Source organism: Danaus plexippus, chromosome 24 (assembly GCF_018135715.1).
Source record: "Danaus plexippus chromosome 24, MEX_DaPlex, whole genome shotgun sequence".
NCBI classification, from domain to species: domain Eukaryota; kingdom Metazoa; phylum Arthropoda; class Insecta; order Lepidoptera; family Nymphalidae; genus Danaus; species Danaus plexippus.
Window position 1 is genome coordinate 1,228,376 of NC_083552.1, and position 14,614 is coordinate 1,242,989.

At 32.6% G+C, this 14,614-nt stretch overlaps 2 protein-coding genes across 3 annotated transcripts; one reads left to right on the plus strand and one right to left on the minus strand.

The window, feature by feature from the left end:
- LOC116776063 (trypsin alpha-3-like) lies at positions 1–2,425 on the plus strand. The gene is made up of 5 exons (XM_061524320.1): positions 1–87; positions 576–756; positions 1,054–1,309; positions 1,643–1,751; positions 2,160–2,425. The coding sequence occupies exons 1-5, from the start codon at positions 42–44 to the stop codon at positions 2,354–2,356; spliced, it is 789 nt and encodes a 262-aa protein (XP_061380304.1). The 5' UTR covers positions 1–41; the 3' UTR covers positions 2,357–2,425.
- On the minus strand, positions 2,415–14,614 carry LOC116775902 (membrane-associated guanylate kinase, WW and PDZ domain-containing protein 1). Of its 2 annotated transcripts, none has more exons than XM_061524319.1 (21): positions 13,819–14,614; positions 12,201–12,400; positions 12,022–12,131; positions 11,587–11,686; positions 11,267–11,398; positions 10,773–10,899; positions 10,222–10,406; positions 9,796–9,920; positions 9,265–9,366; positions 8,826–8,931; positions 8,416–8,535; positions 7,910–8,326; positions 7,501–7,602; positions 7,206–7,338; positions 6,318–6,399; positions 5,780–5,915; positions 5,578–5,702; positions 5,298–5,377; positions 5,022–5,090; positions 4,723–4,859; positions 2,415–4,197 (listed from the first exon to the last, which is right to left on the minus strand). In XM_061524319.1, the coding sequence occupies exons 1-21, from the start codon at positions 14,031–14,033 to the stop codon at positions 4,016–4,018; spliced, it is 2,985 nt and encodes a 994-aa protein (XP_061380303.1). In that variant the 5' UTR covers positions 14,034–14,614; the 3' UTR covers positions 2,415–4,015. The 2 variants fall into 2 exon arrangements, with proteins under 2 accessions (XP_061380303.1, XP_061380302.1); XM_061524318.1 differs by having other exon boundaries at positions 7,910–8,329.

Below are 14,614 nucleotides of genomic sequence, written 5' to 3' on the forward strand. Positions count from 1 at the left end.
CAGAAAGTAGGTTGCAAGTCTGTTCTGTACATCGAAACATCATGGTTTTCAAAATCGTGTTGGTAGCGGTTTGCTTTACATTTGCTGGTAAGTTTTTAACTATCACTGAATCTTCAACATCTTAAAACTTATTAAATTTACAATATTACACTATATACTATTATTATCAATGTAAGGAAAGTGCAATCAATTGAACCTGTTTTAAATTTAGCTTAAAAATTCCTTTAATATATAAATCCTTACTTCTTTTCCTCCTTAAGACCAGATTATTAACATGTAAATACGGATCTTATGAGTGGTTTAATTTAATTAGTAGACTTAACTGCTAATAACTATTCTTTTGTTTTGAATAACAAATGTGTTCATGTATTTATATGTATTATTTCGAAGTTCAACATTTATCTTCTGAATTTTTTCTTATCATACAGTAATTTAAGAATAGATTCGATAGAATCGTCCCTAATTTCATTTATTGTAATAGTTTTTTCGACCGAAAAACAACTGAGAGGAACTTAAAAATATATTAAATAGGGAATACATATAATATAATCTGTGGTTATTTTTGTCACCTTTAGTATCAGCTACTTCTGAAATAGCGCAGCCTCGCATTGCTGGTGGTACACCCGTTCCCGTGGAACAGTACCCGTATGTATCCGCCTTCGTGTACTACTATCCTCGACCTGACCTCTGGGTACAGAGATGCGCTGGGACTATAGTCTCCTCCTGGCATGTCATCACGTCAGCTTTTTGCTTTACGTAAGTTAATACACCACTAATTGTAATATGATAAACGTCTTGTTAGAAATATTCATTCCAAGAAAAAAATATACATGTATATACATTATACATGCGTGTATCTCATAATGAATAGCCACAAATATTGTGATTTTAATTTTATTATTGTCTGAATATTCAAATTTATAATATCAATTCTTTTTTATACTTAAGTAGTAAGTAGAAAAATATTTTCCTTTACAAAAACAAAAAAATAATTGTCTGACCAATAAATCGATCTAAGAAGCAAGGTTTGTAAATTTAAATATTTAATTTCAGGGGTGCCACTTTACCCAATTATCGTATTAGGGGCGGTTCCACTTATAGTATGAACGGCGGACAAGTGGTTTCCATTAGAGAAGTCGTTAAACACCCTGAGTTTGTTGAAACTCCTCGTAAAAACGACATCGCGGTTGTGATTCTTCAGGAGGTTTTCAGATTAAGTGGCAGTCTCAATATCATGTACCTCCCTCCTAAAAATATTGACATCCCAAATGGAATACCAGCTACTGTTGTTAGTTGGGGATTTGAATCAGTGAGTATTGTTATACCTATTTCAGACATTTGATCAATAATTCAGTTGGCACAGATTTGGACTCTTATATTAAAACTAGTAATGAGATCTAAGACTTTCGCGAGTTTTATTCATTTAAATGAAACTAATGTATATCGGATATACTACGCGATTTTATTATTTTTAAACTACATTATCCCGACGTTTCGGAAGCGTAGTAACCGAAACGTCGGAACTATGTAGTTTTAAAATAGTAAAATTCGCGTAGTATATACGAAATATATTAGTTTCATTTAAATTAAACCTAGTATGTTACTATTTACAAGCATGTTAATTTTTTTACAACTTTATTAGGAACAAGGCCCTATCCATAACTCTCTCATGGCAATCACCTTGACCACAGTTCCTTTGGAACAATGTCAGCAGATCTACGCTGACGATGCTGATATTAAAATTAATGAAGGTAAGTAATGTTGCAAGAAAGGCAAGACTGCCATTTATTATGAAAATATTAAAGTTCATTATTGCGTACTTTAATATATTTCAACGGATTAAGTCGAATACACAAGAATATTTTTTTAAATGGGGACACTTTTCATAATGTTGCAATATAAGTATATATTTAATAAGGCTATGTATGGTACGTTTTACACGTCTAAGATGTGATTACAATAGTATATTATTATTTGCTAAGTTGATAATCTCAGATTAAAATATCCTTTCTTAAAATAAATCCTAATCACTCTTGACTCGCTGTCATCGACTGTAAATGTCACCAAATGACATAAAATATGTCAATACGTTTAAAAAAACTTGACGTTTTGACATATTTTATGTCAGTTTTAGCAATAATTTAAATGTTATATTGCAGCCGTTATATGTGCTAACGCGGCGAACTCCGGCGTTTGTTCGGGGGACATGGGTGCTCCGCTTGTGTCCGGTGGTGTATTAATAGGAGTGGCCTCCAACCATAAGGGATGCGGTTCGCAGAACTATCCTGATGTCTTCACAAGAATCGACGCTTACGTAGATTGGATCATGGAAGTGGCTGTTGCGCCGTCAAGTTAAATGTATCTTAATTAATTACTTAGGGGCCGATCAGTTTATGAAAATAAAACAACAATCGTTATAAAAATATGTGTATTTACTTATTTAATGTGACCGTTGAATTTACATAATATTATTGTCAAATTATTGGTACAAATGCGAAATCCATAGAATCTTATTTTGCATTAAAATTACTGACGTTCGTTATTATTGTATATGTATAGGTACATATAATTTTATTCAACCTCCATGGACGTGATCATATTACTTTATATAATTTAAGTTTTTAACCATAGGTTTTTATGAGGTTGATTTAGTTAAGACTTTATTTTAAACTAAAGTACAAAATGGGCATTTCCAACATATGATTAAAATTTTTATGAATAAAATTAGAAGATTGGTAGAATGCATTTACACTATTTTTTAACTATAATATAATTTAAAAAACAACTGGAATATATAAAAAAAATTGCCACCGCAGAGTATAAAACCTAGTTTAGCATCAATTGATATATTATCAATTTAATGTCACGTCATAAAATATACAATATGTACTTAATAACAAGGCACATTATAATTTTTCTATAAAATCTTAACTAAACTAATTCTTAGCGTACAATATTAAGAATAAAGTTATTTAAATACGCAAATACAAAGACAGGACAAAAAATCCGAGCACTCTTTGGGCGTTAGTGTTGTAAGGCAAGAAGGATTCTACCGGGCACGGTTATATCTTAAAGTAGTTTTTATATTTATCAATTATTATACCTTAACACTCCATTCGGTGGTTCCTTTTATTATAATATTGATTTCATACATTTAAAATCCTTATTGAGATTGTATATAAAAAAAATAATATTTGACAATACACTAACATATATTATCCTTACCTATAAAGTGTTTTTAAGTGCATCTTGTAATTAACATTTCATCAGTGATGATTGAGTAACAATAGTTAATATTTAAATCCCGCAACAAACATGCATATTAATAATATTATATACAGTAAGATCTGATTTTCTTTTCTCAACTCAATTGAACAGATCTTGAGCAAATACACATATAAAACAATGGAAGTAGGTTAATTTGAATTTTAACTTCATTGCGTATAGAAAATTTGGACGGTAAATTGGAAGGGAATTAACACTATTCTATGTAGATTCCAAACTATTTTCCTATTGATAAAATATTCTATTCCTTACTTAACAATACATTTGATATTAAATTAAAGCTATCGGATGCAATACCCTATGCAAAGGACAGTGGCAACACTCATTGAAGTTCGTTATCAAGCTTTTGTGAGCACTGAAAAGGAAGTAGGCATTTTTTTTTGTTGTAATTCAATTACTTCGACTTTAAATGGCAAAATTTTGAAAATAGTTATGTATGTAGCAAATTATCTAAAAAATATTTATTATATTTTGTTTGTATCAGACATCATTATTTTGATAAAGTTTGTAAAAAAGTTATAAGTGATTCAAGGTTGGATAGCAACAATACTATATCAAGAAGACCCATTGTATGAGTACATAATACTTGGACAATTTAATGGGAAAGTTGTATGATATGTGAGAAAATTTCTTGTCACTTTTTATAAAATTTTGACTTATAGTTTTATGACATAATCATTGCATTGACTGGATCGTTAAGACTTGTTGTAAAGCTTGTGTGAATGTTGTATCAGTCGTGTCGCAGGTCAGGCGGGGCTACGGTCAATGTGACTGAAGCCCCGGATCGCTTGATGAGTGACACAACTTCAGGATGGGGCAGGGCGCGGACTGCGGTGCCGTTGATGGCCACTATGGTGTCCCCCACACGGAGACGACCACAACGAGCCGCTGGAGAGTTGGGTATCAATTGACCTGAGGGTAGATCCACAATGGGAAATAATGAATATTATTTTATATATATATAGAGAAATAATATGCTTATGATATTTTAAAGTTATTGTTTTTATTTTCTACAACAATACATATTTCAAACTTAGAATCTCTGATTAAGAAACATTATTTGAAATTTTGACTTAAAATAACTATCTGTATATTTTAACTTTTTTGTAATAAACAATGTGATAATGATTTAATGTTGTTAAGTCGTAAATTTCGTTCAGTAAAGATTAATATGCGTGGCCAAATTTACAAAGCGGCCCGTAACGAAGGCTCACCTCGATATACAGATTAACTGAATCTGTATATCTATGTGGAAGGTGGAAGTGTTACCAGGATAATCTTATTTTATCGTTTTTGTATGGTAAATTAATTTATGAATTTTATATAGTATAGTAGAGATGTTTTATCTATCAATTATGTTCTGATTTTACGTACATAAAAAATAAAAATAAGAATACATTATGAAGTGACGGGATAATTCTTTTTAAATGATCTTACCTATAGTACTGGTAGCTTTGTTTGTGGACGATATGACCACAAACCCGAACCCCTCTCCGTCATTCCTGGTGACCGTGACGTCATAAGGCGCCGAACACCAACCAGCGTTAGTGTCATATTGAACCCCATACCTAGGACTGGTTATATAATATAACTAAATAATAACACATAGATTCAATATAATACAATACTATCAAACTTCATTTTAATGAAAAATTTTTATATACAGGATGTTAAAAATAAGGTGATTATGAAATATGATGTAAAGACATGCGGGTAATACTCAATGATAGACGGACATGGCTGTATTGGAAGAGTAGAACGGCGCCGGGTGCAGGATGTTGTATGTGGGGCCGTGCAGGGGCTCGCTGGACCGTAACATGATAATGATAGTCAATGATACCATTAGTGATGTACGATAAATAGTTTTAAAATAATCGATAAAGATTAATTCTATGACAGATGTTTGTGACATTCTTTAGGTGATTTCACTGTACAATGTTTGGCTTAATTTATTCAATATTTTAATAAAGGTTTCTTATTTTAGACCTTATTTATATGGAATTAAGACTCACGCTAGCAATGGTTGTGTCGGTAACGCGGGTAGTCCTAGCGCCTGTATGTCGGCCCGATTGTGTCTCACGCCGAGCGTAACCTGTTGCGATATAAACAACATATAGTATGTTGGCCAATAAGCTCATGTATATGCTGATAATATTGCTTGCCACAGACAATATTACATATAAATCCCATATTATTTTTTAACAACTTTGTTTTTATTTTTAATACAAATTTATTTTATACATTTGTTATGTATTTAAAGAGCGTCAATAGTGTTATACTGTTATCACTCACATGACCCCTGGAGGCGGCTTGGCAAACATATGCCACTGCTAAGGCGTGTGTGGCCCCCGCGAGTGGGATCCCATCCACAGAGGTCAAAAGGTCACCAGGTCGTAGCAAACCATCGGCTGGACCCCCTGTAAATAAGGTGTATTTATAACTCCTATTTTGCGCCTTATGTAATAATAGTCCATAAAAACCTTTTTAATATTACCTGGTACAACGTATCCCACGGCGACTCTGCTGCCGTCCTCAGTGCCTCCTACTATCCTGAAGCCGAAACCGGCTGAGCTGCGAGCCAGACGGACCAGGACATCCGCTTCCGGGTCTGTGCTGCCACCTGCTTCCACCTGGAAGTTAGATTGCAATACTTGTAGTACTCAACAGCTTTGAAATTTACTTCAAATTCTAAGATAATAATTAAACTCTTTAATTTCAGTTTATAAACCTTACTTTTTTGTTCATTCATACTATTGTGAAGATAAAATATTTAACTAATAATATGTTGGAGTAATATTCAATTTTCTATAATATGAATTTTCGACAGTTTTTTGCTTTTTTAAAGTATAATTCATTTATAATTTTTTATTAGCAACAAACTTCCAAAGTATGGTCATTTACTTTTAGAAATAACATTCAGTAATGTATGTATGTACGTATGTGTACAATGTTCCAATTTCAAAATAGCTACTGTTATTTTCTAAGGTTTTATGCACTATGTAATAATATATAAAATATAAATCTCTTAATACCTGAGGGTAGTTCGCGACGTATAAGGCTGGGGGCGCTTCACCCTCGAACCTAGGAGAATGTGCCGGGGAGTTTCCACGCAGACTGAGAAACAGTTATAGTAACTTTAGTAACTTATAATATATATATATATATATATATATATGATCTATCTTACGATTACTATTAACTATTAAGTGGAAAATTAGCATATTGTGATCTAAAAAGCTTTTATGTAATTGTTTTATTAAGTATGTTGTAATAATAGCCAAGTTATTCGATAGGTAGCAGAATTATTGAGATTTTATTTTCATTTCACATTTATAGTACAAACTTTGTTTCTAGCTTACGTGGCTTTGTTTTTAGCTTTCGTTGTATTTTTTTTAACCAATATATATACATATTATCAAATATATATATATATATATATATATATATATATATATATATATATATGATTATTTACTGATATTTTTTTTAGCAGCCAGATGTCGACAATGATTACAAAAGTTTTAAAACCTAAAGGTACACTCAATACGATTTTTAATTAAGGAAATTGGAATATAAGATGCTGCCAATGTGAAAAAGAGGGTAAATAAAGATAATATCATTATTGTATTTATAATACAAATACAAGAAAAATAGCTTTTCAGAACACCAACTCAAAATTTTATAAATGACTTACTTATATATAACAATAGTAATAGGTCTGCATCTCCTATAGCAGCTTAGGAGGTAAAAAAGAAATATAAAAAAGAACAAAATTATTTGAAATAAGAAACTTTTTTTAAATGCCAAGTGCATAACTCAAAACAAACTGAAATAAGATTATGAACTAAGATTTCAATTAAATTGATGAATTAATCTATACCAATATATTGTGGCTATCACTAACTAAGTAATTTATATACCGTAAAGGAGAGCCTTTAACACGACTGCTGCTGGAATGGTTTGAAGGGGATTGGCTTTGAAGCCTGGAGGGAGAGGAAGACAGTAGACGGTCTGTGGCACTCGCTGTGGACGGAGAGTGAGACCGGAGACGACCTGGAACAGTTAGGAGATAGAGTTGATATAGTCTAATAATATATGTGGGTGTGATTGAGCTTTGAAATTCTGTAAAACCTACTTTAAAGCTGTTATCTTAAGATTTATAATCGCAATTCATTAAGTACATATTTCTATAATGGTGATTATATAATTTGTCACCTGTAGAGTTGTCTGGTGAATGCGAGCTGGGCCCCGGCCTGGCGGGTGACGCCCCAAGCGGACAGCCCGCGGGGGATGGCAGGAGACCGTCCTCCGGGAATCCTGGTACATAGAAAATAATCATCAAAGATAATTCACCATAAACAATAATAACGTATATTTTCTGGTGTACTACCTTATTTAAAATTTTAATAACTTCACTTAAAGTATGATGTTTGGTTAAAGTCATATTTTTTTTAAGAATTAACGGCTAATTTAAACTAATAACAATAATATAGTCTCATATAATTAAATTTTCAAGACATTGCATATTAAAAAAGATTTTAATAAGAGGATTCACGAACTACGATATGACTATGTTTCTATGGATATATGATTTGATTGAAATGAAGAATGGACCAAACATTACCTCCATGATCGCTACTGTCAGCAACACTCGCATTTCCCCTCCAATAACCAGCGTTCATATCCACATGCACTGTGGGAGTCGGGACTTCCCCCCAATTATTGTTCCACCGCTCCCCGTTCCCCTCCCACCCGTTACCCTCTACCCTACCAATATATTCAGTATTATTTCCATCCCATTTTTGATTCTCATCCCATTTTTGGTTATTTTCAGCCCAGTTGCGTATAATATTTGTGTTGTCCGTTCCCCTGTTCCACGGATGTTGCCAGTCTTGGTACTCGTTCCATGGGGTAACAGGAGTAACGGGGGTAACGGCTGGCAGCGTGAGTCTAGCTCCCGGGGTGCTACTTCTACGACGCCGTTCCATTATACTCTCTCTGTTGTCCCGATTTTTATGAGTTGGGACCGCATAAGTAGCTTCTACTGTGAATGATTCGTTTAATGAGTCCCATGGACACTATTTATAATGAAAAAAAAAAAAAAACTTATAATATAACTTTAATATTCACCTGAATCCATTCCGTTTTGTATATCTCTTATATCACTTTCCGTGTGTAAGGTAGGCGGAGACCTCAACTGCTCGGCTGTTGGTGTCTTACTTCTGCCGAGTTGGTTGTTGTTGGTAGTGGCTGAATAAAAGATATATATCATATTAAGTTATCATAAAAATTATGTTGTATCAGAAGAATAAAATATATAAACATATTATAAATTTTTTAATTACATAAAATACTATATGAAGAAAATATTATGTACAAATTGAATGTTCAAGCAAAAGTGAGACGAAACTTCTAAGCATTCCATGGATTCACAGTGCGGGTGCCAGGTCCATCGTTGTAGAGAGAGGAGCTTCAACATTGCCAGGGACTTGCCACCCAGGTGAAGGTTTAAGGGGGGGGGGGATTTAAAATAAACGTACTTGTTTGAACTCTTGTGGCGGATCTGCTTCGTGGAGCTCTTGTGATGGTGTTTCGTCTCCAAACCCTTAACGTCGTTTCCAACATAGCTGGACAGTCTTTGAGGACCTGGAAACATTGGAAAAATATACTTCATTTATAATCTTGTTAGCATTTAATATGAATTTTAATAGTTCATATATTAATACTTTGTACTAAATTACTTGATAAACGCGTTATCGTCCGCATCGTTTGTTGAGTTGACACAGGAAGAAAATGTGTTAGTATATCGCATTCTAACACAATAGTATCCATGCTTATGAATAACTTGGGTTAGTTGTGTACGATAATTTAAGATTTTTCCATACAAAAAATTTCTATAGTTTTACTGATATCATATATTTATATCTTCGCTTCATTAGTTGTTTAACTGTCTATGTATGTATGTATGTTTGTCCTCACCTGAACAACGTGTTGGTGTCGGGCGTGTCTGACGTCATTATCCCCGATGGTCAACAGCAGGTCCCCCTCGCGGAGACCAGCACAGCGGCTGCGGTCCAACACCTGGAGAAGAATATATAAACTTTTTACAACCAAAATAAGCTCATTAAAATCTTACTTTAAATATATACTAGCAATATGGTAGCTATTTACATATAAGAGGATCTCCTATATTGTTAGTACTTATTTTTCTCACATTAAGTAGTTTTTAGGTTATACTTGAATTAAAAATCCAATAGATATAGTAAAATAAAAAATTGATCAATATAAGTAATAATCATTGGAAACTGTGACTTCTGGAATATAGCATTCCAATTTCAAATGAATGAGTTTTTCATTCTATTTTTAAATATGTTTGAAATTGTTTTTTATACGTATATTCAACAATTATTAATAAAATTATATATTCAATAAATTAATATATTAACGTTCAGTAATATTCAAAATTTAGGGCCATTATTTATGAACTTTGCTATTGTTTATATAAGTTACCTTTTTAACTTTCTGTCCGTGTACGCTGTCAGCTATGGTGAATCCAAACCCAGCGGCTCCTCGTCGTAGAGTCACCTCTAATTCCCTCCCCGGCTCATTTGCTACATTGTTATTGCGATGTTGATCTATAAATATAATCAAATGGAAACTATTTCTTCATTTAATACATATACAACTATTCATGTACTGTTATCAGTGTTTTAATAATATGAATGTATCCTATGAGTTGATTGAAATATTAAAAAGAAATGTAGTTTATTCATTTTTTTTTTTTGATATTGCAAGGTTCAGCATATGTTTCTGAACAGCGCTGTCTTTAAATTTCGAATTAGGAATGCTAACAAGTTTTAATATATATAAAACATAACACATGTCAGATGTTCTAGAACATTATATATATTTAAAAATAAATGAAAATTATCATACCAGTGACTAAGCTGAGCAGGTGATCAGCAGATGGACACCTAGGAGGTACAGTGCTGGACTCATTGTTCAGTTCATCCAAGTCAAAGGAGCGAGACATAAGCCGTCTCTGGTCCGGACTGTGTTCTGGAACTGAAGTGTCCGGCTCGTCTCGACTTTGACCATCACTTGGAGAATCCAGGTTAAACCTTGAATATTATAGTTATGTATCAGTCAAATTATTTGTATAACTAAGTTATATATATTTTTAAGATTTGTTTTATTCAAATGACAAGAATTAAATATATTATTTAGCTTTTGTAGATCTGTGCTTATCACAGATAATAATAACTAATAGTTCAAATTTTTAAGTCTTGGTTCAAATGCTGTTATTTAATTGTTTTATACATATTTAACCTTTATTATTAATTTCGTTTTTTATATATAATAAGAATAAATAAATGTACAATTTATGTATTAAGTGTATGTTCAAAATAAAAAAAAATTATACACATATTGAAAGTACTGGTAAATTTTGAAACGAGTATTTGGATAGTGTACATTAAAATATTTACCTAGTTCTAAGTGCTCTTGTTAGTTGTTGCATGGCCACTGCATCTGGTGTGGTAGGGTTGGCATCAACCGCTAGGGTTGACAACACACGCGTGTTCGGATCCTCGGAGTCAAATGATAGTGGATATCCTGGAGAAAATGGCCAGGTTATTGTTCTGTTTATGTACTGTGCCTTGAGTATTCTCGAAAAATTAATACATATATATATATATAATCTTTTAAGGTATTTTAAGTGTTATAATTTGTGCCAAATAGTATTTTTGAAGGGGAAAATAATGAGTTTGAAGTAAGATTTGTTTGGTAAAGTTTCTATAGTGTCTACATTAGTTATTTTTTCCTTGAATTTGAGTCAATATATATATTTTTTTTCATATGAACTCATCATTAAGCTAACTACTTTCTTATTAGAAGATTGTTTGTTTTTCTGACCTGAGCTCTGAATTCTAAAAGATATAATAGCAGATGCAAATTAAATATTACAAGTAACTTCATTGACCTCTAACGACTTGTAGTGTGACGTCCGTTCCGGCCGGTATGGATTGGAAGATCTGTGCTACTTGAGCGTGGGTTAGACCACGGACCAGTCTGGAGCCCACGCCCATCACCACATCACCTGGCCGAAGACCACCTGATGGGAGAGAGACGGAAGATTAGCGTCATATGGATAGAAATTGTTGTTAAGACATGACATTACCATATAAGTAGGCATTTTCCTCAATATGACTTAAGAAAATTATTATATTAAGTTATTTAAATGTTTGTAATATATTGATTGTTGAATGACCCAGGATTAATAATATTTTCTGTAGTAATTACCATCAATCCAGGCCGGGCTGTTATGGACAATACTTCTGATTTGTAAGTAGCCATTCGTTTCAGGTGTACCTTCAGCGCCGATCAAAGTGAAACCTAAACCCTGGAATAATAGATTTTAATGAAGAAACCAACAATCATTTTGGTCATATATTATGATTACTGAACTATGAACATGTTGTTTATGATAGAAGTGTAATAAGTGACACAGAAAAATAGAGTAAATACAACAGTTTTTTCATCTGCCCGCGATCACGGTTGCTGCAAAGTACTCGAAACGTCGGGAGTATGTAGTTTTTAAATAATAAAATACGCGTAATAATCCGAAAAATATTAGTTTCATTTAAATGAATACTCACGAAAATCTTATCTCTCATTAAAAAGAAGTAAATAAGTTATTTGCATACAGACAAGGTGTCAGCTAAGTGTGTTATTTACCTGAGTTCCCTTAGTAAGTGTAATAGTGAATCTCTCCCCTCGTAATTCCCCAGCAGGTTGAGGTCCATTTACTTGATTGTTATTTCCATTCTCTGCAGCCACTTTTTCAGCTAAAAATATATAGATATTCTCAAGAAATTACGCTATTACAGTTTTGAGCAGATCCTCACTCAACTCACCTCTTAGCCTCCGAGCCTGTAACACGGGATTTTCATATTGTGTTCTTCTATTGATATGGTCGACGTAATAGGAACCATATCTCTCATCCGTAACCCTCTCCCAGCCATATGGCAGTTCATCTTCACCACATTCACCGAGAGAATGCTTTCTAACCCTCGCTAATCTAGGGTCCAACCAATGTGATGTGCCAGTGTTGTTGCTAGAATAATAGACACTATATTTGCACAAGTATAATCTATAACTATAATATTTATCAAATTCTAAATTTCATTTATATACTATTGGCTTATAATTCAGCGAGGTTAATGTGAAATGTGAAATTAATTTAAAATTTCTATGTAACTTGCATATAAATCTTAATGTACATAATTTATAAATACGATTACATTTTAACACGGTAAGTATTATATAAGTAAAGGTAATAATTTGATTGAATTAATGCATTGTCGCCAGTCATTGTTAGGTGTGCAAAGTTTAAAAGGCATCTGATCGCTGGAAGTAGTGCGGAATCAAGCTCAAAGACTTAATACATGTAAACAGATATACACAGCTAACAAAAGCATGAGCAATTGTTACATATATATATACATATTTATTTAGCATAGATAATTTTCATTAAAAAAATATCCAAGTCGTCTAGATTCGTTACAGGCACAGATATCATAGTAATTCCCTTACAACTCGATTGCATTTACACTCTATACATAGTTTTCACTTTTTTCATAACCATATGTTGGTAATATTATGTGCAAAGATTGTTCAAAGGTATAACTCCCAATTATTAGTATATAGTGTACTACAAACATGTGTTAAGGATATAATTAACTATACTAAAATTACAGCATCTTAATGAGTTATTTGATATAACAAGTTACCTAGAATAGTTAATTTTTGCTGAAAATAATTTTACCATTTAGCCGATAATGTTAAAAAACTTTTGAAATATCAGCCATTATATAAAAAGGTTTTATATGAGGAATAGTTTTAATTATTTTCTTTGTGAATTTGTATATAGAACTCAAACTACAGATACCTATCAATTACATTATACATAAACCAATTTGTGCCATCCTAGAAACCTTGTGCCAGTTTCAATAGTCAGTGTTTACACTAACAAATAAACATATTATTAAGTCAAGGCTTTACATATATTTTATTTACTGCCAATACTAAATATGTCTGCAATGCACTCTTGATATATGTCCTATAGAGATATTTACCATTTCCTTAGCTTCTGTATTAAATAACAAGTAAACATATTTAAAATCACTATTTCATATGCTGTTATAAGGTTTAAGGTAATTTACAGGCGGGAAAGTTACAACACAACTGTTAGATAAAAATCAGAATGAAAACAAAGATAAAAAAACACAAGAATATCATGAGAACACATCTAACAACTAGATAAGACTAAACTATTCCTCGAAACTATTTATAGTTCAGCAAAAACACTATAACACAAACCACTGTTCAACATCACTAACAAGCAATGTAAACATTTTCTATTGATTGAATTGGTAATGCATGAATTAATTACTGAATTCAGTAAACATGCAAGGTTATCTAATTTCTTTTGGATATTATTTGAATATTACTCAAGTGTTAAAAACTACTTACTCGATGAAATATTTCTCCCCAGAGGGAGTAAATGCTTTCTCCCACATAGGTGGTAGAGGTCCCAAGTTATAATCATCTTCATCTTCCCTCTTAAGATTTGAATCTCCCACTCTCACACCAACCACTGAACCACCAACTGTACCAGCAGTTCCAGAACTGTGAGTTGATATACCTGCTGATGACAGTCTATCGGAATCTACAGAACTCTGCGCCATAGCAATAATGAATAACACAAGTTCTCAGCACATAATAACATCACATAAATCTTCCCGCCAAACTATGAAATTATTGACGACTATCTTCTAAGTTGCATTCCTCGGTTCTTACTCATCGGATGAGCAGGTATTGAAAAACAAAACAATAGCGGCATGGTATTGACCACTTGTGAGTCATTTTGTGATCTGATGACTCCTCTGTTGTCAGGTTTGTGTTTTTTTTTAATATTATTATTACAATAAATGGTTCCACGTAGCTAACGTTACAAGTTTCACTAATTCACCTCTTCCATGTAAAACAACGCTCACAAGCTTCTGTGCGTAACGTTAATCAACGCTTGATGTATCTGCACTGCAGGTGCATCGTAATCGTAAGTCGTAACGGATTAAGTTATCACAAATAACACACATATCCGTCTCCCCTTCCCTTAATTTAACGGTAAAATAGATAAAATATTTTAAAACCAATACTACGACATGCTAATTAGATATCGTGTTCACTTTCTTATATAAACAGGTAAAAATTCAACTTTTGAAAGTAGGTGCAACAAGTACTTTGTAGATATTTTACAAAAAAATTG